General features: G+C 44.4%; 3 protein-coding genes across 9 annotated transcripts in view; 1 reads left to right on the forward strand and 2 right to left on the reverse strand.

The window, feature by feature from the left end:
- LOC133142488 (ras-related protein Rab-3C) overlaps positions 1-5,925 on the reverse strand; it is a 44,993-nt gene extending 39,068 nt beyond the window's left edge. Inside the window, exons 1-2 of one of the 2 annotated variants that reach the window (XM_061263741.1) lie at positions 5,803-5,925; positions 2,173-2,400 (exon numbers count right to left, since the gene is read on the reverse strand). In XM_061263741.1, coding sequence (XP_061119725.1) covers positions 2,173-2,400; positions 5,803-5,820 — 246 coding nt within the window. In that variant the 5' untranslated portion in view covers positions 5,821-5,925. Of the gene's footprint in view, positions 1-2,172; positions 2,401-5,119; positions 5,225-5,802 lie in introns of those variants that run through there. The other variant, XM_061263740.1, reaches the window with a different exon arrangement.
- A 5,336-nt stretch (positions 5,926-11,261) lies between these two features.
- rab36 (RAB36, member RAS oncogene family) lies at positions 11,262-22,613 on the forward strand. Of its 2 annotated transcripts, none has more exons than XM_061263743.1 (11): positions 11,262-11,380; positions 12,159-12,267; positions 14,967-15,058; positions 15,979-16,044; positions 16,477-16,578; positions 17,068-17,132; positions 17,729-17,780; positions 19,845-19,926; positions 20,045-20,135; positions 20,618-20,731; positions 21,269-22,613. In XM_061263743.1, the coding sequence occupies exons 2-11, from the start codon at positions 12,199-12,201 to the stop codon at positions 21,331-21,333; spliced, it is 798 nt and encodes a 265-aa protein (XP_061119727.1). In that variant the 5' UTR covers positions 11,262-11,380; positions 12,159-12,198; the 3' UTR covers positions 21,334-22,613. The 2 variants fall into 2 exon arrangements, with proteins under 2 accessions (XP_061119727.1, XP_061119726.1); XM_061263742.1 differs by having other exon boundaries at positions 11,268-11,380; positions 12,167-12,267.
- A 1,356-nt stretch (positions 22,614-23,969) lies between these two features.
- The window catches only part of depdc5 (DEP domain containing 5, GATOR1 subcomplex subunit), a 35,862-nt gene continuing 32,313 nt past the window's right edge, over positions 23,970-27,518 (reverse strand). For all 5 annotated transcript variants that reach the window (XM_061262514.1, XM_061262513.1, XM_061262511.1 and 2 more), the window contains 5 exons: positions 26,884-27,053; positions 26,059-26,230; positions 25,569-25,629; positions 25,362-25,444; positions 23,970-24,358 (listed from right to left, as the gene is read on the reverse strand). In XM_061262514.1, coding sequence (XP_061118498.1) covers positions 24,060-24,358; positions 25,362-25,444; positions 25,569-25,629; positions 26,059-26,230; positions 26,884-27,053 — 785 coding nt within the window. In that variant the 3' untranslated portion in view covers positions 23,970-24,059. The remainder of the gene's footprint in view (positions 24,359-25,361; positions 25,445-25,568; positions 25,630-26,058; positions 26,231-26,883; positions 27,054-27,518) is intronic.

The raw sequence follows: 27,518 nt of genomic DNA on the forward strand, positions 1-27,518 counted from the left end.
AGCCTAGGCAGGGGAGCGTTAATCTCAGCTGTACCTTCTCCACAACACACTTCTCACAAGGCAGCAGAGCCATGTAAGAAACATGTCCAGCTCCATCCATTAACTGATCCTCATATTATTTCTCCTCAGTGCTGGATAGCTCATACTGCCTGAGATGTGGAGGCTCTGTCCTGCTGGTCCTCATGACTGAACACTCTACTTTATTAGGAAAATGACTTTATTACACCTACTTATTCATGTGATTATCTAATCAGCCAATTGTGTGGCAGCAGTGCAATGTAGATTGAATCATGTAGATACGAGTCAGGAGCTTCAGGTAATGTTCAGAGAGAGAGAGAGAGAGGCAGGCAGTGGTCTGCAGGCCCATGGAGGGCTGTGTCTTTGGAATGGAGGACTTCTCAATCGTTTTTACACTAATTCAGTTGCATTCTGATAAAATGACTTCATGGCAACGGACAATGATGGCACACTAAATGTTTGTCGTTCATAGTTTTATTATGACACTTGTAACAGAGTCGGGATGACATAAGCTACAAATAATGTGTTGGCGTTCGGATCAAAACTATTTCTGCCACAGAGGCTAATAATAGAACACCCTATGAGTGATTCATGTTTTATTTAGTCATGTTGTGCACGCTACAGTGGTGTAGGCATAAATATATTTTTGAGCCAGCCAGTGAAAAAGTGGGTAGGCTGACTGTAGGTTTTTTTTGGAATACATTTTCTACACACACCTTACCCACTCTAGCACTCCTTTCAGCTATCTTACGACACTACTGTATTCATAATGGCAATGCAGTCATTGTCTCCCTATTCCAAATCTACGGCCTTATAGCAAGTCTCAGCACACATCACAGAGTACGCAGGCTTCACGTGAAGCTGAACAAACAATGCATGCATCTGCTCGTGACAGGCACAACATTCATTCATTCATTCATCCACTATCTGAACCCGCTTATCCTGAACAGGGTCGCAGGGGGGCTGGAGTCTATCCGAGCATGCATTGGGCAAAAGGCAAGAATACACCCTGGACAGGTCGCCAATCCACACACACCATTCACTCACACACTCACACCCACAGGCAATTTAGACCCTCCAATCAGCCTAACCTGCATGTCTTTGGACTGTGGGAGGAAACCGGAGTACCCGGAGGAAACCCACGCAGACACAGGGAGACACGGGGAGAACATGCAAACTCCACACAGAGAGGCCCCGGCCGACGGGGATTCGAACCCAGGACCTCCTTGCTGTGAGGCGGCAGTGCTACCCACTGTACCATCTGACAGGCAGAACATATTAGCCCTAATTAAGAGGATAAGTTACATTAAAATGGCTGAGATGTAGCCTACACAAAACAAGACCAGCAAACGTAAACCCATTCCATCAAGCATCCTACAACGTGCATCTTATAGCATGCCCTTGCTCAGGCAGAAAACCACCAGCTATACAACTTTAAAAGGCCCGAGAATGTTTAGCTTTTTTACTCCAAACATTTCTAGTGGCAACCTGTTAACATACAAGACAGCACCTTTAGTGACCACATTATAGTAATAACGTCAAAATAAATAGTCATTACATAAATGTACCTATATAATTCTAGCTAACCATTGACTGTTGCAGGTAACAAACTGACTACAAACTCATTTCTAATGGACCTCTTTATACAGATGACAACCTTACCACTTTACTACTATCATTATTTTTCCAAACTGTTTATTATCAGCATTATCAGTTAACCCTTGTGCAGCCATCTGTCCCAAACATTATTGCACCCAGAAATGTATGTATAAAAAGTGCTGTCATTTCCACACGGTGGAACCAAAATGTATAGAAATATACTTTAATAGATCTGCACTTTAACCACTTGTAAATTGATTAAATTGAAATGGAGCGCCAGATAAAGACATCTTATGGACTTATGGAGCTCATTGTACAATGGTTCCAAAAACCTGGTTCCAAAAGGAACCCTGCATTTCCATAGCATAATTACATCTATTTCAAGGGGCAAATTGGTTCTTTGTCTGGGAGATTTCACACTTTACACCTATGATAGAGGGTTCCATAAATAACTAAAAATGGCGAGCCAAAGAGTGTGTATCCATCGACAATGCCCAGCTCCCTGGTGAAACGGTTTTTAAAGTGCCGCATCGATCAGGAGGCACGGTGACTGACCCAGATCTGCAGCTTGATCCTCTTCTCGTTCTTGTAGACGGTCTTCACCTTGAAGTCGATGCCCACCGTGCTGACGAAGGCTGAGGTGAAGGAGTCGTCGGCGTAGCGGAACAGGAAGCTGGTCTTGCCCACGCTGCTGTTCCCGATGATCAGCAGTTTGAACATGTAGTCAAAGTTCTGGTCCGACCCCTCCTTCTGCCCAAACTTACTGTCCTGTGTGGCAGCCATCTGTGAGACATGAGAAAAAGTCCCCTGAGGTCCAGAACTGGGCTGACCTGCACCTCACGAATGTGTGCCATGTATCTCACCCTTGTTTTGTGTTAGGACAGTGGTAAACAACCCTGAGCCTGGAGATCTACCGTCCTGTAAGTTCTCATTCCAACCCTAACAAAGCACTCCTCGTACAACTGCTAGAGATCCTGTTGGGCTGCTGATAAGTAGAATTGGGTGTACCAAATTATGGTTGGGATGACAACCAACAGGAACACGGAACACGGTTGGTTGTATTAGAAGTGCCTCGTCTGTTTTTTTAGACTTCTGAATTAGTTGCTGACTTTACATGTCCAATATTTTAGAAATCAGAGTTTGCCTAGTTCTGGAATTGATTGCAGTGTTGCATGATGTCTATGTGCAGGCATAATAACTGCATAACTTCACATTTTTTGTTGTTGTATCACCAGGCTAAAATGACCATTCTGGATCAGCCTGTTTCTATGTCACAATTAACCGGGTTCCTCTGAAAACAACCAATCATTTTCAACTATGTCATGAAACTGTATTATACACTTTGGCCATTTGTTTTTGTCTGCTTCTCCCTCTATATTTATAATGATTTTGTTATGCATTGTCAGTACATCCATCCATCCATCCATTATCTGAACCCGCTTATCCTGATCAGGGTCGCAGGGGGGCTGGAGCCTATCCCAGCATACATTGGGTGAAAGGCAGGAATACACCCTGGACAGGTCGCCAGTCTATCTCAGGGCGCACACACACCATTCACTCACACACTCATACCTACGGGCAATTTAGACTCTCCAATCAGCCTAACGTGCATGTCTTTGGACTGTGGGAGGAAACCGGAGTACCCGGAGGAAACCCACGCAGACACGGGGAGAACATGCAAACTCCGCACAGAGAGGCCCCGGCCCACGGGGATTCGAACCCAGGACCTCCTTGCTGTGAGGCGGCAGTGCTACCCACTGCACCATCCGTGCCGCCATTGTCAGTACATTTTAATATTTTTTTAAATGAATGAAGCTCAACATATTCAGATTATCTTAAATCTAAGATGCTTTTGGGAAACAGGCCATGTTCAGCTCGAAGGGTGAACACTGGGTTTGTATATTTAAAAAGTATTTTACAATATTTTTCTCTTATAAACCTTATCAACATGTTTGGGTATCCTTTTGGAATAATAGAACATTACCAAAAATAGTATAATAGCGGATCTAGAGGTACCTTTTTATTTCCTCTAAAATGGCCAGAAAGCTCTATCTCCATCCCCATGCAATCTTGGTAAATAGTACAGTGCCCCTGGAGTAGCACTTTGGGTGATGTTATTTGGATTATGTTTTCTGGTTTGAATCACCCAAGTCTCTTCTAGAAAATCCCTGACACAGCGATGAAATTAGTATACTTTTGTGCTGCTGATAATGCTGTTTTCTCTTTTTATTTTCTCTCTCGATGCTGACATCACAGGTGACATATAGGTGCCACTCAGAACCCCGGAAATGTCAGCCCCGGCAGGAGAGATGTGGATGCCTCTGAAAAGCCCATAGTTCCTTCTGAGCCGGGAGTGAATTATCTGAACTGCCACCCAGCTGCCATCCAGAGATCATTTAGAAACATTAATTCAGAAATGTTGCCTATTCCCTGTGGCTATGGGTTCTTGAATCCATATCCCTCCAGTGTAGAACCTAGCGCCCAAAGGCTAATCAGCATCACCACACCTGTGTGCGTGACAATGTGAGATTGCGGTCACCCATTTAACCTTAGGGTCACATACATTGACAGATCGGCTGGGACATTCAGTCATAACAGTGTGCAATGGTGAAGGTGCACAATGCCCTCGGAGTGAGACATTTCTCTTCGCGTTTTATAACAAGGTTTGGATCCCGATCTATTGTGTTTATTTGTGTTACGTGTTCGGCTGCCATCTGGACCTCCGCCTGAGCATTGATAAGCCCCGTTCCCCATTCCAGCCCCCAGCCAAAAAACGCATCATTATCTAGAGCCTCTGTCTACTCCGTGTATTATCTAATCCTGGTAAATACATTTACTTTAATCAAATACCAAACAGATCAGTTGCTCCTGTGCACACATGTACATTGAATGCATTTTTTACATATTACACATTACAATTAATAGTCTATTATAATGGCGTCATAACATTTAAACTGCAGTCAGAACGTTCATTCAAATCTGTAATCAAAAGGAAAATAACATCGCATTGTTATTGATCTATTTAAATAGTTTGTGCGATATTTGTGTGCATTATGGAATTAACTTTGTGGTACCCAGTTCAACTGTTCAGCTCGCCATATGTGGTCGGAGAGGTATATGATCAACGTCGATGGGCCAGCGAAACGGTATTTCACAAAACGACACCATTGTAAATACATCGACAGCATAAAGACGGAAGACAGACATAAAGCCGGGTTTAAAGCGTTCCCCATAAATGACGCCCCCTAGTTCGACGGTACGTTGTGCTTTGTAGCCTAGACTACCTTATAATTCACTGTTTTCTATTATTTATGTTTCCTTAATCGAGGCAAATATCTCTTTCCACTCCGTTTTTAGTTTCCAATATTCTATTTAAACACAATCGGAATTCAGTTTTCGGTAAAAACTGGAAAAGAAAACAATGAAATATTCTCAAAAATGAATATTTTCCGAAATGGAAATAATGCACATCGTCCTGTAAATTACCATCGAAATGACCAACCTGCATAGATGCGTCTTGTCGCATGCTGCCTTTTGCTTCAGTGATACGATTAGTGTGTGATTCAGAAATGCTATTAATACTTGAGAGATGGTCTTCCTGTGCCTCTTTAACCCTCTGAAAATCAGCACTGGAGCTGTCCTTCTTACAAGCCGATCGAGAACGCGCCCTGCCTTACGAGAACGCTTGTTGACAGGCGCGCGCAAATCTTAACTGGCACGCCGGGGCGTGTAGTCTTATCACATGAGGTAGTGACAAGTGGTCAACAATTGCAAGAATGAATAGGACTACAATACCGTCATGCAATGCATTTTTCTCACTAGGGATCGTTTATTATAGCAGCTTCAGAACCAAAATGCCTGAAAACATCTATTCTATTTTTCATTTATTTGAGTATGTTTAACGAATTATGTTACCATTTTGAATGTTGCCACCCATTGCAAAACATAAATAAAATATTCATAGATTGTTTTTTCTATTTCAATTTCAATTATATATCAGACATAAATAATCAAGCAAACACAGTTTTAAAGACTATTTAAATGCGTTGTGTTTCAAAATTAATTAAATTCGCTAGTTAAAAAATAAAAATTTAATTGATTGGCTATATTTACATTTCCTGGACCGATTTAGACTATGTACTATGTAATCGGTAGGCAGTGTAAAAGGCATAAAACGTAGCCTACCTTCCCATACAAGTCCATTTGTTCAGCTGTGAGGGGAAATAGGTGCAAGTTGCCTTTTCTGAGCGGATCGGCTCACCCACGGGCTTTAAATGAAGTGAATTGTCCCCGTGGTCACATCTACCTGTCCGTCCAGAACGTCACTAACCTAACATCCTGCCCAAGCAGAGCATGACAGCCGAGCGCACGGAAAACCAACAACCGTGAAAGATTTGTGCGAGTGACATGTTGGTGCAGGCGGCCGGAACGCTGGTGTCCGGAAATATAGGCAGAAGAAAAAAATAATCTTGAGACTTCAATAAAACCGTCCTCTGGTTTAATTGTAAGGCTGCTGGTTTCCATGAAAACGAATAATGATGCGAGATATGAAACGTGAATTGGATTATGCCTGTGGGGGATGAATGAGTGGTTTAGTAGGGTTATGGAAAGTGTCATTATTGACTGTACATCTTAGTTGTTACACTTAACAAAACAAAGTAGTTCTTCTTATTATTATTATTATTACTATTATGAACGTGTCGCCAGGCCATCATGGCAGTTATAAAATAAACATTTTAGGCAGTATGCCAATTCCTTATGCACAGAAAAATGTTTAGTACACAGTACATGTGGTCCGTATTGCACTCATATAAACTGCTGAGAGTCTAATTGACACTGGACATTTTTACTGTGTACCTGCAGAAAAGATATTGATCTAAGCCTAATGACTGCTTTAAAATAATGACAACAACAAAAACCTGTCTGTGTTGTCTAATGGTTAAAGAACTAGATTTATAACTTAATGCATGTAGCCTAGATTTAATTATCAGGTAGGGCACTGGTTTTGAGCAAACAATGACAACTTTAAGTCTCTCTGGATAACTGCATCTGCTAAATGGCGGTAATGTAATGTATGTATGAATAGGTTACTCACCTTGATGAACAAACATTTTGGTATTTGTATGCTCTTGTGTTCTATCAGACTCCCATTTTGAATATGGAAACATTGAATAGTTGATTTATGAACCACGAAACATTGACCGAAATAAAATAACTTGCATGCTGCCCAACAACAGCATGCATCTCCCCATGTGTAAGTCAGGCGTGTGCATGGTTACATAACCCCATGGAGATTCAGTGCCCGATCTATGTATGAAATGTACTGCTTCCCAAAGGTCACCCCTGAAGACCCCGCTGACATGGCGCTATTTGTGTGTTCATTGCCTGTAGTGTGCAGGTATTCGGCTGGTGTAGCCCTTTGATCACTGAGAGGGATTAAAATAGTGTTCATCAGACAATGGCCAAATCTGTGTCCACAAGGTGTGACCATCCCCTTACACTAAGGCAGCACTAGCTATTTGGATGAAATGAGCCCAGTCTGTATTATGTCCGAAAATGGATTCTTACAGCTTTCAGTGTCTGGGAGCGGGATTCATTCTATCCCTCAGGGCCAGAAAAGGTGGGGGGAGTGCTAGCATGGGCCTCACATTTTCCATTTATGCTGGACACATTTTTGACAAAACTTGAATCTTTAGTTACTCCCAGTCTACACACACACACACACACACACACACACACACACACACACACACACACACACACACACAAAAGATAATATTACCATCCTAAATGCCTGTTGACTAATAACTGATAACAAGTTTGTCAGATGCCAGCCCAAACCTGAAAGCCACAACAGGACCAAATGTTCCAAAATTCCTGTGCCATCAGGTTCATTTGGGGCTGGCATTTGGGGTGGGGTAGGTTTCTTCTAAGATAGAAAATTACCTGTTTTCATACACTTTGCATTAAATATAACTCTACATTTATTTGTTTAAGTGAAAATAACAGAAGAAGAAAAAATAGCAGAAAGAAAAGTAATATATATTTTCAAGGCAAATCCATTCATAAAATCATATGCGGTGGCACAGATGGTGCAGTGGGTAGCACTGTCGCCTCACAGCAAGGAGGTCCAGGGTTCGAATCTCCGTCGGCCGGGGCCTCTCTGCGCGGAGTTTGCATGTTCTCCCCGTGTCTGCGTGGGTTTCCTCCGGGTACTCCGGTTTCCTCCCACAGTCCAAAGACATGCAGGTTAGGCTGATTGCCCGTAGGTATGAATGTGTGAGTGAATGGTGTATGTGCCCTGCGATGGACTGGCGACCTGTCCAGGGTGTATTCCTGCCTTTCGCCCAGTGTATGCTGGGAAAGGCTCCAGCCCCCCCTGCGACCCTGTTCAGGATAAGCGGATTAGGATAATGAATGAATGAAAATCATATGCTCACAAACTACGGAAACATTATTCAAATCACTTCAGGTAAAACTAATTGATTATGGATAACTAATTCACTTACAATTTTTTTTTTTCTGTTCTGACCCTCAAATGCATCATAAAAAATCAACAAAACTATCGATCTATCAATCCATCTAATAACCTACTTAATTGCATTGATATCTTTTTCCATCAAAATAGTATGTGATAAAGTTGCCTTAATGCTGTGTAAACAGACTAACAACAATATAGTTTTTTTTATTTTTTTTACTTTTTTTACTGAACTTCATTAAATACATTTTTCATTTATTTCTACTTTTTATAACTTATCTTTTGCCCAACAAAATACCCTGATATCTTGAAGAAGCCTGCTAACAGCCAGCTGTTCTTGCAGACGGGGATAACATTTGTTGTGACAGAGCCGGCCCCTGATGGACAGACTACGTTAACTTGTCTGTTAGCTAGCATTGGAAATTCTGACAGCTAATGCTTGTCACAAATGATCAAGCACTGATATCAGTTTCTAAGAATATTATCATTATCAGTTATTTACATAGGATACAGCACAGTAGAGAGATTACATTAAAAGGAGAGAACGACGGCAGACGTGAAGGAATGTGACTAGTGACAACAGTCATCTTGCCTAAAAACATACTGTCCCAACCAACCCTGTGTCCCAACCAACCCCGCACTCGTCTACGCATGAAAAAACATTTGTTATAGCTGCTCTACATTTACAACCATAGCCCCCAGCTGTCGCCTTGCTTGAGTAAACATCCAGCTTCATAGACAACGTGTGTAACCGTTATCGGTTCAGATGCTCAGGATAAACTAAACTAATACAAATTATAATATAAATTTGTGGTCAACCATTTGACCCTCTCTGTTGTGTATTTAGTTATTGCACAACCTATACGCTACCTCTTTGGCGTTTTCGCTTTGCTCATTTGATGAAAACGTAGCCTACTACGAGGCTTCGTCGCAATCTGCAAATGGATTGGATGTAAAGGCAATGTGATGCGGGAAAAACAATGTCTTCGACTGGATAGGTATATCTGCTTTCTCGGCATCCAGGCGGGTATATTACTTAAATAGTCTATTTACGAAGCCTATTACTTGCCATTCTCTTAATACTGTGTAATAGACTATTTAATTTAATAATATTTATGTTGCTACACTGCAAATAAATAGCAGTATTAACACTGCGAGCTTGTGTGCTGGCAGTATACCTGAATACAAAGGCAATACACAGTAAAAATATCAGAAATATCAGACAGCTATAGCATACAGCGAAAGCAGTGCATACAGCAAGTTTGCTCTAATGAGTTTTAATTCGTATTTTACACATTTAAATAACAATTCTGAAGTCCTCCAAACACAGAACTTGTTCTAGAAAATACACGGGGAAGGGGCTGCGGCGACCTCTGGTGGACACGGAATATACTATAATATATTGCACAATTTGAAATGTCTAAATATGCACATATCAAACGGTGTATGGCGGCCCCATTGTAAGTCTCTTTTGAATTGAAGCCAGTGTTTTTCAACAAAACGTTTGGCAAGACCCAACTTCACCAAAAATAGTCACTTCCCACAGATATATCTGTTATGGTGTTAATCTTTTTTGGAAGCCAACATAATATTTCAACACTTACATTTAAAAGCGCTGTCATGACAACACTCTCATGCCATGTGCTTAGCAAGGATCTACATGTGGGCTCATATTATTTTAATATTCTTAAGACATTTATGATGATTTATGATGTGTTGCAGCTGTACTGTAGTCCTATGTTCAAAAAAGTGACAAAAAAACAGAAATATTTAATTATGTAATTCGCCACACAGTCAGGCATCACAAGGCTCCGGGGTTTCCATCAGGTGCTGCCAATCCTGCAAATAAAGATAAGACCAGACAAGGAAAAAGAAAACACCAACCACATGCCACTAGGGGCACACTAAAAGAGCTGAGGATGTAACCATTAATAATAATAACAACAACAACAACAACAATAATAATAATAATAATACATATTATTATTATTATTATTATTATTATTATTATTATTATTATTATTATTATAATACAATGCATTTTTACAAAACTATATTAGGCGCTATATTAGGCTATTGAGTTTTATTTGACTAAATGGAAGATCACCCCCTACCAGCCCCTACCAGCCCCTACCACCCCCCACCACCCCCTACCAGCCCACCAGCCCCTACCAGCCCACCACCCCCTACCAGCCCACCAGCCCCTACCAGCCCACCAACACCACCTTGGCTTTCCCAGGTCTCCCTTCCCAGTACTAACCAAACCCACACCTGTGTAACTTTTTTAAATTGCCAAAAGCAGGATACATGGCCATACCAGCAGACATACCATACAATGCCACTGTGATTTAGTGGAAAATCACATAAATACATCATTCATTTTTATTCAACAACTGCAGATAAATAAATTAAATGAAAATAAAATTTGAAGACATTTATTATTATAATTTATTATAAAGTTAATATTATATAAAAATCATTCAATTTAAATAATTTTTATTTAAAAACCTTGGGGAAATGGGTGCATTGATATGCCTTTGAAGACATGTATAATGAACAATGTGTTTCAGCGGGGGAAAAAAACAATAGTCTTGGATACGAGAAGTAATAAAAACGTTTTCCTTTCGGATGGATGGGAATTGGCCATTATACTGAAAAAATATATACTTAGTGGCCAGGTTCGGATGTGCTCCCCATATGTTTCTATTGGCGTCGCTGTCTCCACATAATACACGCTAAGATACAACGCAAATTCGAGCACCCGAGAACAAGGCTAACCTGTCCACTTGTTACAATCCTCTCGCGATGTTGGAATAATGAAATAAGCGTGCTCTGTGGCGTGCCATGACTACGCAACATGACATGCACATTTTCATTCCTTATCTAATGCCTCAGGCTTGCATTGTTTCAGCAATGTTATAATCTCTGGCGAATACACTGCGAAATTTCTATCAGAGCTGTAGACCTTTCAAACGCCATATGCGAGTTAGTAAATTGTAAGCACCAAACGCTGGTTTTGCATACGACATACTTGGCAGCTAAAACTGTATAGATGTATAGAATGCAAAATCCCCCATCTTGTATGTCAAATGTCATTCAGTTCTCCGCTCTTGTCACGTGGCATGTTGGACCGTCCTGCGCGGTTGCCATGGAGATTCTGGCTGAATCCGATGCACACTTTGCAAGACTAGAGAGAAATTGCTTTGCAAGCTAGCTTGCTAGCAGCCTGAACAACAAATTTGCTTTCAGCTGGACGTTCGCACTGAAAATACGGCTGTCACTACAGTAAGTACTCTAATTGCCATCACTTGAGTTTGATCATCTGTTTCTTCAGAGGCCGGGCTTTCAAGCAAGATGAATGACCGAATCAGTGCTTAGCTATCTAGCTTGCTAACATAAGCATCTTTAAAGGAAGTTGATTTGCTCGTCGTTCGTAACTTACACTTAATTCTTGCTATGTATATAATGTCACAGGATAGTTTTAAGTGCAAATTGCAAATTGCAAATAGCATTACCGTTGTTTTTCAATGAACTTTGTTTATTGTTATTTCGAAACGCAGCAGTCCAGTTTAACATTAAGGTTACCTCGGTAGTTCGCCAACGTCAACTCTTGTCCGGAACATTAGCTATCGTTTATTACTTAGACAGTGGCTTTTCGTGAGTTTTATTATACCGATGGACTGGCACGGATCACTGTCCGGTTTTTAACTTCAGCATCCCACGATTCCCCGCTGACCGTTGGAAAATGAAGAGAACGAAAGCTTGGTAACTTGTGTATTTGCACGAGACGCACGTCTGATATGCAACGAGAGTGTACGCAATGTGTGGGTACAGAGAAATTATAGTAGCCTGGAATTGACGTGTCAATGAGAAGAGATGTCTGTGGGCAATTTGGGTGCTGTGGCTGGCAAAGAAAGGGGGTGGGGGCGTGTTTACGTAAAATAATTCTGGTTTCATGTTGGCAGTGAGGTAAGGGGCGATATTGAACTGACCTGAAGGACGTGTAGCAAGCTGCGACCAGTTTGCTACTTACATCATGAAATGCCATCTGTTTTGTCCGCAGGCGACAAGGTAGCACATGCCCACGTATTGGCAAACAAGAGATGGAGAACGGAAAGATGCAGTTCTCTGCGCCAGTGAGCAGAGACAGGGTCATATCCAAGTTTCCTAAGGTAGGTGAGGCCAGCAGCATGCCTCAGACAGCACACATTAAACGGGGACAGCTTCTGAAAGGCATGCATAAGCTTGCAGAGAAACAGACAGTGCCAGGCTATAGGGCTGAACGTCAGGGAGCAGGGCTTGCTTGACCTCTGAGGTTGCCAGTTCCATTCTTTTACCTTTTGTTTTCTTTTATCATCAATTAAAGACAGGTAATGATGACATGAGATGTACTGTATTCACCAAGGGAATATTAGTTTGTAAAACTAGCATAGCAAATATATATTTTTAATGCAAATACTAGTTTCCATAATGTTACATGGTGTTGTCATACAGTATTATGAATGAATTCCCTTGTGCATCCTCCTGTAAGTGTTAGATATCTATTACTTGTATACTCAGGTTAGTGCTTGTGACCAGTACCTCCAACAGGTACAAGGTACCACAGACATTGAAAGTTAATGTACCATTAGCAGTGTGGATACATTTGTCGATAAACTGAGGCATGTAATGTAAACATTTTAAAAGCCTCATTTTGTCACATTTATTAACGTTGATGGAAGTTTTTAAGTCCGCCCATTGCTGCCGTTGCTAGGTGACCACCACAACACTTTGCACAGATGTGGCGGTCCCTTTGTCGTGTCGGGTAGCCATCTTGGTGGCCACCTGCTTTAGTGAACGCAAGGACAGGTGACACATACATTATGCAACACTTCCAGCAGCTAATGACACACAAAGGTCTTTATTTGTATGTGGTGCGCGGTGAAATCCTCAGAAAAACATGGCAGCTTGCTCATTGTATTGCCCCATTAGCTATGATAAACTATCTTTGCTATTTACCTGTGTGGGTAGTGTGTCAGCTTTATAATTAGCTTGGTGCAATTTCCCCTTCTGTTTTTCACTATCTGAGCAGTGTTGGCTCTATACGTTTGCTGAGCTCCTTGACAGAAATTCTGCTTAAATTCAATATTTACATGCCAATATTTAGCAATAATAAGTGTATGGTCCTCAGGACATTTACTTCCAGGCAGCCATGTTTTCAGAATAATGAGCCACTATAATGATCCAGTCATTCATATCCAGCTGCTGTGGACCATGCTTAAGGTCTACTGTGTTAGACCACCGGTGTCGAAACTGGCCTTCACTGCCATGGTAACCTCCCTTAACAAAGGGCTTGAAGCTTGGCCTGTAACCAAGGTGACTCAGGCAGGGCTGCCAGGTCTATAAAATAATTCCAGCCCAAAAGACATGAAAACCAGCACAAACGTGGACAAAGGCCAAAGCCTAGGTGGGTGGGGTGGACTGGATCAGGGATGAACTGCCCATCTTGGTCTCTGTACAGAATACATGTAGAGAATGTGCACAGTAATATTTCTGTGTTCATTCATTTGGCTCAAACCACAGGACTTTCCTCGGAACGCTGGACATATTTCCAGCAGTTCAGTTGGGCCAGGTCTAATAGTCTAATTCTACAGCTCATCATGGGTTTAAAAAAAAAAGAAAAAGTTTTTCATTAATGTCAACATTGCCTAATAGAACCAGCATCTGTGACACTGATAACTTGCCATTGTCTCTCCTGCCCTTGACATAAAAGTGTGTCTGTTAAGGCACTCTGGGTCTAGGTTTTCCCTAGTCAGTTGCACTCTAAGGGGTTGGGAAGTTAGAATGGATTCAAGGGCCCTGACTGATTGTGCCGGGATGGGATGGTTTGAGGTGGTGAACATATACCTAAATCCCTGGCAACGCTCCTGTCGCCAATACGCTTAAATGTAGTTCACATTTAAGCGTTAGGGTGTGTATTCCAGACAGAAGGCTGTATATTCTGTGTTTAGTTCCACAGCAGACATGAAGCAGTGGTACTGAGATCTGGAGGTGAAGGCAGGGGGGAGTGAACAGCTCATTGAAAGTGTGTGACTGACCTTCTCCTGGAGTAGCACGGTTGGCCGTGTGACTGTGAGATCACCAGACTGCGCTAATCTCATTCTGATGGCGGGGGGGGGGGTTTGCTGTCATTCTTCCAGAGTGTTCTGCCGTATTGCAGAGGAAGAGGGGAGTTGGCGACCGTCAATCCAAAAATTAAATTGTGCTTTTTTGCCTTTTTTTATTTGTTTACATTTTAAGTCCCTATTTTTCTTGCTCGTGTTGAATTGAGCTCAGAGCTAGGTTTGCCAAATGTCCTTTTTTCAACTGGAATGTAAAGTATTCTAATTATTTGTACATATGTGGTTTGTGGTATTTGCGCGATCCACCCTTAAATGCATATGCCTAGCTCACACGCATACTGCGGTTTCAGCCCCATGCACCAGTTTGATACATACAACGCATGTTTCCTGGGCAGAATGCAGCATATGTGCACCTGAAAATTGTCACAAACAGCTTAGTAAATCTAGCCCTTAGTTCCTATTCACCTCTCAACCACGTGAATCCTGCGTTAGCCGTTAGCTAACAACTCAAATGGTTGAGGGTCACAGTTCAAAAACTGTGTGGTTTGTCAAAGAAGAAATAAATAATAAAACGGTATATATAATGCCTGTATTTTGCCATGCAGCTGGTCCAGAAGGCTGCTGCTCTACTGCAGCTCAGCTGTGCAGGAGGTTGAGTAGACTGAGTGTTCAGTGCTGTTTGGACAGCGTGCGGGGTTACTGCGTGTTTTACTGTGCCTGGCTCACCAGCCGTATCACAGTGCGTTTGCGTGTGTGGCTGTGTGTTGCAGTGGTACACCCCTCAGGCCTGTCTGCAGACCAAGGACCACTGGCACGTCCGCGTGAAGACAGCCTGCAAGGACCGAGCCCCCTGGAGCCTGGGGTGAGTGTCCCTCTTACAACCAAGCAGAGTTACCGGTGGTTACTGTCATAGACGTGGGCCAGGGATACTGAAATCTGGACCTCCAGACTAATAGTGCTGGCTCTCATTCATCCCTCCAGTCAGGGCTGATTTATACCTGGGACAGAAGATGATTTAAATCTCTGGCCAACCAGTGGCATTAAATTACAATATTAGAACATAATGTGTTGTAAATGAGAATCTGTTCTCAATCACTTTTTACCTGGTTAAATAAAAGTTAAATAAATAAATAAATAACCCGATCAATTAACTGTAGGGTAGAAATGAAAACCAGTTGTAATTTATGGGTCAGATTTCAGGATCCCTGATGTATACGGTTCCTTAGCATCATTGCATCATTAGTGAGTGGATATAGTCATCGGTGTATGGAATTCCTATGCATTATAAACTTGGTGTTACAGTCGAAGCTGTATACGTTTTCACTGTTAGAGGCAGTGTTGAGTTGAAGGCCATGTATTAGCTGGTCAGTAGGGTCTCATGGGCGGAGTTTAAACCTCTGGCGGAGACCCCCTTCCTGAGGCTCTGTAGTTTCGATGTTCTTGGCGTGACCGCGGCGTTGGGACCCGGACCTTCGCGGACGGGGTCACGCTCCGCTCCCAGCCCGCTGCGGAATGCGACGGCGGCCCGCGGGGCCTTTTCTCGGAACGACACCGTCGCCCCGCACAGGCTTCCCCTTTCTTCCTTCAGCGGGAACTTAATCACATTTCTGCGGGGTCAGGACACGAGACTGTGGGCCCATTCACCACCTCACAGCCAACGGATAATTCTCCGTCCCCGTGCCTCTGCATATCCCCCAGAACTTACTTCAGTATTCAATGTCTTCTTACGACGGTACGGCAGGAATGGTGAACGTGTTCTGTCCTCTGTTTCACTCCATAAAGAATGAAGATGTCTAAAGTGGTGGTGGTGGGAGACCTGTACGTTGGCAAGACGTGTCTAATTAACAGGTACTGTACAACCAAGAAAAAGAGCTGAATGAAGCCTTAGACATTGGGTCCATTTGCTGTCATCCGTTATCAACCAATCTGTGCAGACAAATCCTGGAAAATCAAACGTCCACACACAGGATTTTTCTGAAATGAATGTTAGTCAGTGGGCCAGTAGGTACAAAATGAGCAGTGAATTTAAATGTAAAATCTCAATTGAGAAATAAAAAAATCAGATATCCAATGAATGAACTGAATATCAGTCTGTTTCCTAAATACTGCGCCTAACGTAAAATACAGCACGTGATGTGAAAAACAGAGAATGTTATCTGGGCTCACATGATGTCACTTCCTGTCACAATTTTATCGTCCTGTGCTGAAGTTCTGCGTGTCCCCTGCAGGATGCGCTGTACCACTCCCTCCCTTAAACGTCACTGTCCTCCTCCTGCACAGGTTCTGTAAGGACCTGTTCGACAGGGACTACAAGGCCACCATAGGCGTGGACTTTGAGATCGAGAGGTTTCAGCTGCTGGGCTTTCCCTACTCTCTACAGATGTAAGCACGCCGCTGACTTTGGTTCTGTTTGTTATTATGGCTATGACAAAAATAAAGCACACTGTCAATTTATACACTACACTGCATTACAGGCAAATTAAGTCTATTACAGTACATGTGTACAAAACATTATTTTAGTGTCTCAGCACACATACTACTATTAATTCTACTACTAAGACAACTACTACTATTAATTCTACTACCACAACTAATTCTACTACTACTACTACTACTACTACTACTACTACTAATATTCTTATTATTAATACTGTAGATATGTAGGTTGTGATGAAAAACAGTATAGTAGCAATGCAAAACATTTATTTTTTACCATCACACCCAAACTAAAACAGCTACGTTGGACATGGGCCCAAGTGTTTAAAGGAGGTCATCTGGCTCGCTGGGTGTGAGTGCATGCGGATGGGTATTTTGTGCGCGTGTGTGAAATGCCTAGCACTGCAGCGCTTCTGTGTTTCTGTGTTCATGCAGCTGGGACACAGCCGGACAGGAGAAATTCAAATGCATCGCCTCCACCTACTACAGAGGAGCTCAGAGTGAGAGAAAACCTCCACTTACCTTCTGTCCATACCCTCTGCTTCTCCCTCTTTTCACAGTCTGTTCTTAAAGGAAAAATTCACCCGCTTTCCTTAAATGCATGTGTTGGTACTGACTAGTTTCTTTTATGAGAACATATTTTCTTATATTAGAATATATATCTTGATCTTTTTAAAATTTGGTGGCTCAGCAAGACATTTGGGCGCTTCTATCCAACAGTATCAACAGGGGAAATTTGTCTAACTTGTAATTTTTACAACAGGGTTACTTGGTATTTTACAGGGTGTTGGTATTTTTATTACCAACAATAATTTCATTTTTTCCCTACATTATCTTTTGTAACAGTGTCCGCTGTGTGAGTCATGGTCCACTTGTAGATCTAGACAGTTTTTGGTCAATCGCAAAAGAACATCTGGTAGCGTTGTTGGTGTTGGTGAATCTCTTTCTTACAAATAATTATGATCTGAAAGCCATGAACTGGTAGACCTGCAGATTACTTTACACATGAGAGTGAAATCAGAACGCAGGCTGAACTGGACGAGAGTAGAATGGCAGAATCTGCCCCTGAAAGCCCTGGGTCTTGTGTCTCCCGCAGTCATCATCATCGTCTTCGACCTGGCTGACATCCGGACTCTGGAGCACACGCGGTAAGGGGAGCAGGGTGGTGCGGGGGGTCAGCCAGCTGGACCAGGTCCTTCTGCTCATTAAACGTTTTGCTGCATTTCTCCTAATCAATTTGCCCAAGAGCGGGGAATTCCGGAAAGAGAGGCGAGGGCCGGGGTCGTGGTCCACCCTCCTGTTCCCTGCGCTAGTGGAACAGGCAGGGCTCTGAGGTTCAGTTTAAGGCGTAACTGAAATGACATCATCATCATTGCACATGAAGCAGAGGTTACGATGGGGTAGCACTTCCTATCTGGGCTGTGTGGACCATTCAGTTCAGTCTTTGGTTGTTCCTTGCTCCTTGTCTGTCCTCCCTTGCAGAACAACTGTTAAATTTTCAGGTGCACATATGCTGCATTCTGCCCAGGAAACATGCGTTGTATGTATCAAACTGGTGCATGGGGCTGAAACCGCAGTATGCGCGTGAGCTAGGCATATGCATTTAAGGGTGGATCGCGCAAATACCACAAACCACATATGTACAAATAATTAGAATACTTTACATTCCAGTTGAAAAAAGGACATTTGGCAAACCTAGCTCTGAGCTCAATTCAACACGACTGAAGGCTGGACTTGAACTCCCAGAAACCAGAGGCTCGACTACATGACCCGACAAGCTGTTCTCCACATCGACTCTGATGCGACTGCAGAATTCACCTGTAGCTCATTTCCACCAAGGCCCCGATGTTCTTCTGACAGAGCTCCACCTGAAAAATCTTTTGTTGCTTGCTTTTTTTAAGTAGCTGGTGTTTTCAGTAATAACCCTAGGATGTCCAGTCACTGTATTATTAAAGTACATTCTTAACACCGCAGCTGTTGCAATGAGATGGGAGGTTGTCTCCTGGGCTGTAGACGTCACCTTTGGCCCACCACTCTAATGTCTTGGCTGGTCACGTCAGCTGGAGTTATTTCTCTGCAGCCGAGGCCAAAATTGGTTTCCAGCTGAAGAATGAGTGCTGTGTTCATAAATGTTGATTGGAACGACTTGTTTACCATCTCAGGCCTTATTCAAATTGGGAAAGGGTGATTCCATTGTGGAAGTTACAAGTTCATAGTGCAACACAGAGAAGCTTGTGTCCTGTTCGAGGGGAAGAGGGCTTCTTTTCAGAAAGGGAGGAACAAGGCACATAGCTGCCCCCTGGCGGTCCAGAAAAGCACAACGGTGGTGTGGTCAACATTGTTGTAGGCGACCAAACTCAGAACCATAAGAGATCTGAAGACCCTCTGGGCTTATAGTCAGGGCACACTGCTTGCTGTAGCAGTAAGGCTTCACCGTGGATGTGCAGCTGAGACACTGCCCAGGTTCTCAGCAGACCTGGGTCAATTACATAATTGTTTTGGATTCAAATACTTTTCTACAATTTACTGAATGTGTATTGGAACATATGAAATACTCTCAAAAAGTGTGAATCCTGCCTTCTGGTCCTCAGTTGCAGCAGGCAAGATGAATTAAGTACAGAAAAGTATCAGAATCCAGAACAATTGCGTAATTGACCCAGTTCTCTGAATGGCGATTTGCGGAAGTGTGATACACCTCCTCCCATTCTTCAACCATTTCCTCATCTCATACCTTTTGTCTGAATTGTCTCCTTCACCTTAGACCCCTTCATTGATCGGTTATTAAAGATTGTTTATAATCTGGGCAGAGTTCTGAAACTGCACTACTTTTTCCAGGCTAGTTTCCACCAAACTACCTGCAGGTCCCTTAACTGTCACTTAAATGGTCACCCCTGTGTGACTCAGTTCAGTGGCCTTTCCTGCTCTTCTTGTACATGAGCAGAAAGTAAACTTTTAATGAACACAATGAATACTTGACATTGGGCCCTCTTGGTGCACGACTCGCAAGATGTCTTGTACAGTGGTACTTCTTCATAATGGGCTTAACCATAACAGGGAGAACAGAACTGATGCCCTCTTGATGCATACAATTCAGGTTAGAACCGGTTTTTTCTCCCTGAAACTTCCTCTGGATTCAGGCGAGAGCAGACGAGTGTGAATCCCTTTCTTTTGGGCAGAATGCACTTCCTGAGTGGCCTCCTCTTCCTCCTCAGGCAGTGGCTGGTGGAGGCGATGAAGGAGAACGAGCCGCGGTCTTGTAGCGTGTTCCTCATCGGCGCCAAGAGAGACCTGCTGGTGAGACGCACATTACACACGTGGGACAACGTCTGCATCAGGGGGTCTCGGGAAAAGCTCTGAAACCTGAAAACCACACGCAAGTTAAACGCCTTCCACGCATCTCCTGTGTTCCCAGGCGTCCGCAGAATGCCAGAGGGTCGAGAGAGACGCCATCAAGATGGCGGCCGACATGCGGGCTGAGTTCTGGTCCGTCTCGTCCAAAACAGGTAAAAGAGAGAGTCCGCAGGTCTGATATGCAGAGTGCTGCTGAAGTCTGCAGTAGTGTGTGTGTGTGTGTGTGTGTGTGTGTATATATGTGTGTGTGTGTGTGCATGTGTGTATATGTGTGTGTGAGTGTGTGTATGTGTGTGTGAGTGTGTGTGTGTGTGCATGTGTGTGTGTCTGTGTGTGTATATATGTGTGTGTGTGTGTGCATGTGTGTGTGTGTGTATATATGTGTGTGTGTGTGTGCATGTGTGTATATGTGTGTGTGTATGTGTGTATGTGTGTGAGTGTGTGTGTGTGGTGTGTATATGTGTGTGTGTGTGTGTGCATGTGTGTGTGTGTGTGTGTGTGTGAGTGTAGGTGTGTGTGTGAGTGTGTGTGTGTGTGTGTGTGTGAGTGTGGTGTGTATATGTGTGTGTGTGTGCATGTGTGTGTGTGTGTGCGTGTGTGTGTTGGACAGGCAGTGACAGTGCTGTGTTGGCAGGGGAGAACGTGCAGGAGTGTTTCTCTCGCGTGGCGGCCGTGGCCTTTGAGGACAGCATGCTGCAGGCCCTGCAGGGAGGCGTGCCCTCACACATAGGCTCCAGTGACCTCATCAGTAAGAGCCAGGGACCCGCCGGGGAATGTACCTTAATCACTCATCGATGTCTCAGTTCATAAGCAGTTATCACATTATTTAATGCCCTATCCCAAATGTAGAATGCCCAATTAATCACATTAATCAGCCCTCCTCATTTGATTTGGGAGGTTGCACACTACAACAGTGCCTTAGCAGGATGAGCCACCCAGATGGCTACAGTTTACTCGCCTCATCTGGTTTCGTGAGGCTGAAACCCGGTTTTAAGGTGAGCCGACAGCTCCAGGACCAGAGTCACAGGGCACTGTGCTGGGCTACCGAAAGGGAACTGTAACGCCTTCCCAAAACATCTGCCTGGATGAGGAACACTCTGGGTCAATGGGTATTGAGACTATAATGATGATGAAGGGAACCTAAGAGGAAAAAATACTTTGCTTCAACATTAGGATTATTAGCCCTTTTTGTAATTGTAAAATGGCTGGTCTCTTCTGTGTAACCCTCTCTGAGGGACACCAGTGTCAGTAACGGGGGCTCTCTGACCCCTCTGTCTCGTTTTAGAGATCGACCGTGGCACAGCGGGGGACCCCCGGGCTGCAGATGAGAACAGGTTGACCTGCTGTTAGAGGACCGGAGAGAGAGACCGAAGGAAGAGGAGCAAGGAGGAGGAAGAGAAAGAGCCGCCGAGGTGAAGGAGGGCCCCAACCCGTGGATCAGCTGGTGTCTCCCTGCCCCAGAAAGCACCTGCCATCGCTGGGCTGGATTCAGTCCAACTTTAACACCCTCCCCTTCCCTCCAGTGAACCGGCTTTTGACTAAATTTGTTTATGTGCAACACGCAAACTTAACAGTTGTTCTGCAAGGGAGGACAGACAAGGAGCAAGGAACAACCAAAGACTGAACTGAATGGTCCACACAGCCCAGATAGGAAGTGCTACCCCATCGTAACCTCTGCTTCATGTGCAAGTATTTCTTCCTGTAGGATGACTTTGGAAGGTTCCTGAATAATTCATAACAACCACCCTAAATTATTTTGACTGATGATAAAAATACACTAGCCAGGCTTAGCACCTTTAGTATGGATTTCTTAAATCTATCTGATCAGTTCAATTCTCACTCCAGTTCAAATCTTATCCCTCAGCATGCGCGCTTATGAATTATTCAGAAACCTCCCAAACTCATCCTGTAAAAAAAAAAAAAAAGAAATTGCCTCCTTGATTCACTCCTCTTCTTCTTCTGTGTGGAGCAGTGCATTGTGGGATGCCCATTCTTGCTGGGAGCTTGTTTTATACCCTTCCTAGGAGGGAGGAGAAACGAGGGAGCAGGGGAATATCGCTCCCTCACCTTTCATGAGTCAGAACTGAACCCCAGTTGCCGTGGCCCCCATACTTCACCCTGGCATCTGGGGGATTCTCCCCTTACAGCGGGGGAAGGGAAGAAAGCATGAACATCACGGTCCACACGCAGCCCTGGATCAAACAGAAGCTGCAACCCCCCCCCCCACCCTGCAGCTCACAAGCCCTACTGCCACCCTTCCTCAGTGTCTGTAGGCATCTCTGCTTCCCATTCCATCAGCAGCCCGTTTAGGCTGCAGGAATATAGTGTGGAATCTTCAGCCAGGCAGTGTCTTAGAATAAGCTGGTAGAATAAAGCGGGGACATGCACTGAAACACCATGCAGACGCCGTGGCCCTCCAGATTCCAGTTTGAGACCCCTGACACAGGGAGGGAAGTATTTCCACTCCTGGTGGGGTGGTTCTTGTATTAATCACTGATGTTTCCTTTAACATGTCGAGCAATCTTGTGTATGCACATTTGCGAAGTGGAATATTTTTAAATATGCATACAATTAAAAAAATGTCATGTTCATTTATGAATTATGATAAAGTATATGCACATTCAAACGCACTCTGAGCACTACTGTTCTTTGCAAAACACCGATTCTCCCACAATTTGTACGCCGCTGAAGTGAAATCCACCTAAACTGGACACGGCAGTCAGGAAAACCCAAGAACCATAGTCTGAACATGAGTGTATTATACTTCATTGTGATTAAATCCCACTGCTACTGTTCTATTGGTTGTTACAACCTACTTCTGTGATTGGTAGAACGTCTTTTTTTTTCTGCTGTTAAGGTGACATCACACCTGTCCATATTTTACCATCTCCTGAGAAAGCCAGGAAGCACATGCAGAATGTCTCCACCTATCAGTTTCAATTCCAGGTCACCTGATTGGCAGTACACTCATCACTGATTGGTTAAATGATTATGTACACTGGCAGGTTGACTCACACAAGCAACAAGGTCTACAAACCAATGACCTGCGTAAGCATGGTTGCGTTCACAATTAAAAACAAAATACATTTAAATCCCACTCAAGTAAAATCGGCTCAAAATGATTACATTTGTTCTCTTTGGTTCTTCAGGAATGAATATAAAACATATGTTCTGATTCTACAGAGTCTGTAAAATTGTATTCCAACTGATCACCTTTACGTTTGAAATGGATACAAAATGAGCCAGCACTATAATCTCCCAGGGATAGGAGGGTTTCATTAAACCGGGCCTCTATCAAAACGCTTGTTTTTACTTCCTAGTTTCCTTGCCTCCTTTCCTTGTTCCTAGCTCCACCCATTGGAGAAGGCAAGGAAAGGAAGCAAGGACAAAGGAAAATGTGCACTAGGCAAATGGAATGCCCTTTGCTCCGTTCAGATTTCAGTTTGAAGCCATGTCAATTACAGTACAGATGTGGTAGATGGGGAGAGGTCTAACCATGGTTCGATCATCACGCATTCCAAAAAAATACTTCCACAAAGGAGGGGCTTCCTGTTTCCTTGCTCAATAATTATTCTGGAGCCTCCTAGCCCCTTAAAAAAATATTAAACACATGGTTTCTCAACGGGGCATCCTGGGGCGGGGGGGGCAATTATGGGGGGCATCTAAAGCCAAGGCTGCAGCCAAGTGTGCTGATGAAAATACCATAGGGAAAAGTAAAAAACATTTACTAAAAAAAGTCAATGAACCCGAGGCAAGAACATTAAATCACTGGGAATTTAAACAGATTAAACTTTAAAAATGAAAAGAAAAAGGCTCTGCATTTATAAAAATGTCCTTCACACAAAAGTACCTTCAGAGTAATTATCAACATTGAATACCATTAATCTATGGTCACTTGAGCCTGTAAACAATCGCAATAAAAACCTTTTTGAGGTTATATATAATGGACCTGTACAAATATTTCAAAAATGAAAACAGCAGCTGGATAAATTAACCTTCATATTTATTCACATGATTTGGGGGAGGGGGCAAAGTGCGACAGTTTTTCAGTCGTGGTTGGCGGAGCCTCCGGCCCTTTAGGGGGCGCTGGCGTTCATCTTCTCCAGGCAGCTGTCCCAGAAGGCGGCGAGCCGGCCGTCCTTGTTGGCGCAGAAGTCGGTGAAGTCGCGGAGCAGCCGGTCGGCCAGCCGTTCGTCTCCCAGGAGGCCGGTGCGCCAGGCCTTGGTCAGCATGGTGTTGTAAGCCCAGCTGTACCCCACCTGCTCGTCAGCGCCAAACAGGCTCTGATTGGCCGAGGTGGTGGAGTTCCTCCGCCTGCGCTGCTGCCCGCTCGAGTACTTCCGCTTGGAGTACGGCAGCTGCAGGAACACCGTACCTGAGGGAGGGAGGGAGGGAGGGAGGAGATAAAGAGGGAGGGAGAGAGGGAGGGAGGGAGGGAGAGGGAGGTGATAAAGAGAGAGGGAGGGAGGGAGAGGGAGGAGATAAAGAGAGAGGGAGAGAGGGAGGGAGAGGGAGGAGATAAAGAGGGAGGGAGAGAGGGAGGGAGGGAGGGAGAGGGAGGTGATAAAGAGAGAGGGAGGGAGGGAGAGGGAGGAGATAAAGAGAGAGGGAGAGAGGGAGGGAGAGGGAGGAGATAAAGAGAGAGGGAGAGAGGGAGGGAGAGGGAGGAGATAAAGAGAGAGGGAGAGAGGGAAGGAGAGGGAGGGAGGAGATAAAGAGGGAGGGAGAGAGGGAAGGAGAGAGGGAGGGAGGAGATAAAGAGGGAGGGAGAGAGGGAGGGAGAGAGACGGAGAGAGGGAGGGAGAGAGAGGGAGGGAGGGAGGGAGAGAGGAGATAAAGAGAGAGGGAGGGAGGGAGGGAGGGAGAGGGAGGAGATAAAGAGAGAGGGAGGGAGAGGGAGGGAGGGAGGGAGAGAGAGAGGGAGGGAGCAGATAAAGAGAGGGAGAGAGGGAGGGAGAGAGACGGAGAGAGGGAGAGAGAGGGAGGGAGGGAGAATGGAGAAAAAAGGAGAGAGAAGCAAGGTCATTACAGGCATAACCAATTTACAAATGTTTCACAATTTTATAAAAGATAAATTTAAGGTTTTTCTATCATGAAAAAAGTGTTCAGAAAATGCGTTTGCTAAATTTGGTAAAAGAATGAATTATTCATTCGATTTAAATTGCATTGCAAGTCTTACAACAATCAACAATCTGGTTGAGATCACTACGTTCCGATTAAACAAATACTGTTCCTTACTCTCAATTCTAAATAAAAATATCTAGTACCCCAATAATAAAGGAAAACAGTGAGAAGAGGAACACACATACACACACACACACACACACACACATACACGCACACACACAAGCACGCACACACACATTATGAACACACACCTGTCACATGGATGTACTGAGGCTTGTTCTCTGAGGGGAAGTTGAAAGCTGAGGCTGAGAACTTGTCCTGAACGAAACCAAACCTGAGAGAGAGAGAGCAACGGGGGAGGATCACAAACAGCACTAACGCTGGGGTCTCTATTCTTCAGCAGAGTCGCACGCTCCCCTCCAGGGGGTGGCACTGGCAGTGTTTGGATCAGCGCTCACCTGTAGAGTATGGCTTCCTGAAACAGCTGCATTCTGTCCCAGTACGTCTCGGGTTCAAAACCTGACAGGGTCACAAAGTGGTCATTAATGACATCAGAATGTCTCACACAGGCTGGACAGCGTAATGATGTAATAGGCATGTATGAATAGGATTGTGTGTGCGTGTGTGTGTGTGTGTGTGAGCATGTGTGCGTGTGTGTGCGCGCGCGAGTGTGTGTGAGTGTGTGTGTGTGTGTGAGTGTGTGTGAGATAGTGTGTGTGCGCGTGTGTGTGTGTGTGTGTGTGCGTGCGTGTGTGTGTGTGTGTGTGTATGTGCGTGCGTGTGCGTGTTCGAGTGTGAGTGAGTCTGTGTGTGTGAGTGTGAGTGTGTGTGTGCACGTGCGTGTGGATGTGCGTGCGTGTGTGTGCGTGCGCGCATGCGTGTGTGTGTGTGTGTGTGAGCATGTGAGTGCGTGTGTGTGTGCGCGTGCGTGTGTAGCTTGCTCCTCACCCTCGAACAGGTTGTCACTGCCCTCTCGTAGCAGACACTGCAGGTTCAGGGGGATGAAGAGCTGGGCGCGCAGCGGGTCTCCATAGAGATAGGAGGGCAGGGCGAAGGGTACCTCCAGGACAGGAACTAGCAGGAAGCCACACGACGCCGCCTTCCTGTGCCAGCCTTGCACCTGCAGGAGCACCAAACATAACCGTCAGCTACGGTTACCACCTACCTATACCTACACCTCTGTAATCGCTGACTCTAGCGGACTAAACCTCCATAATGGCCGACTCTAGTGGACTACACCTCTAATGGCTGACTCTAGTGGACTACACCTCTAATGGCTGACCCCAGTGGACTACACCTCTAATGGCTGACTCTGGCGGACTACACCTCTAATGGCTGACTCTAGTGGACTACACCTCTATAATGGCTGACTAGTGGACTACACCTCTAATGGCTGACTCTAGTGGACTACACCTCTATAATGGCTGACTAGTGGACTACACCTCTAATGGCTGACTGGTGGACTACACCTCTAATGGCTGACTGGTGGACTACACCTCTAATGGCAGACTCTAGTGGACTACACCTCTAATGGCCGACCCCAGTGGACTACACCTCTAATGGCTGACTGGTGGACTACACCTCTAATGGCTGACTCTAGTGGACTACACCTCTAATGGCTGACTCTAGTGGACTACACCTCTAATGGCTGACTCTAGTGGACTACACCTCTAATGGCTGACTAGTGGACTACACCTCTAATGGCTGACTAGTGGACTACACCTCTAATGGCTGACTCTAGTGGACTACACCTCTAATGGCCGCGGCGCTCACCATCTCGAACAGCACGGCGGCGGTCACGGCCATCCAGTGCAGCTTGATCTCGAAGGCGGCGCAGGGGGAGAAGGTGCCGTGGTAGTAGCAGCTGCACCACTCGGTGCGGCTGCTGCGGTTGTTCACGTCCACGTCCAGCGTGACGGTCTTCTGCTCGGGCACGCTGGCGGCTGGGGACCACCAAGCCAACACGCGCGAGAAGGGCATGAGAGGAGCGAACCACCGCGGAAAAGGAGGAGCGCGAGGAAGGAGCGAGCGTGAGGAAGAGGGGCAAAAGGAAGGAAATGGCATAGCACAAGGAATGAGTGCAGTTTGAGGTCGACTCAGTCAGAACAGAATCGATACAAATCCTCACTCTGCAAATACCCGTATTTCCTGTTTTTTTAATCTGAATTCGTGAAGAGTAATTATGAATTATACAAGAAGACGCATTGTGATACTTACCAATGGTAAACACAAAACAACAGAGGGAACACAGACTAATACATTTACAAAAGGTCAATAAAAATGTTCATCATTCAAATGAGAGGTTAAAACAAGAATGTCGATTCAGGCATTTTGATAATAAACAAGAAACAGACATAGTTCACATTTTCATACTACAGTAATATTTATGCTATTGAAAAGATAAAAAT

The sequence above is a fragment of the Conger conger genome, chromosome 12 (genome assembly GCF_963514075.1).
Source record: "Conger conger chromosome 12, fConCon1.1, whole genome shotgun sequence".
NCBI lineage: Eukaryota > Metazoa > Chordata > Actinopteri > Anguilliformes > Congridae > Conger > Conger conger.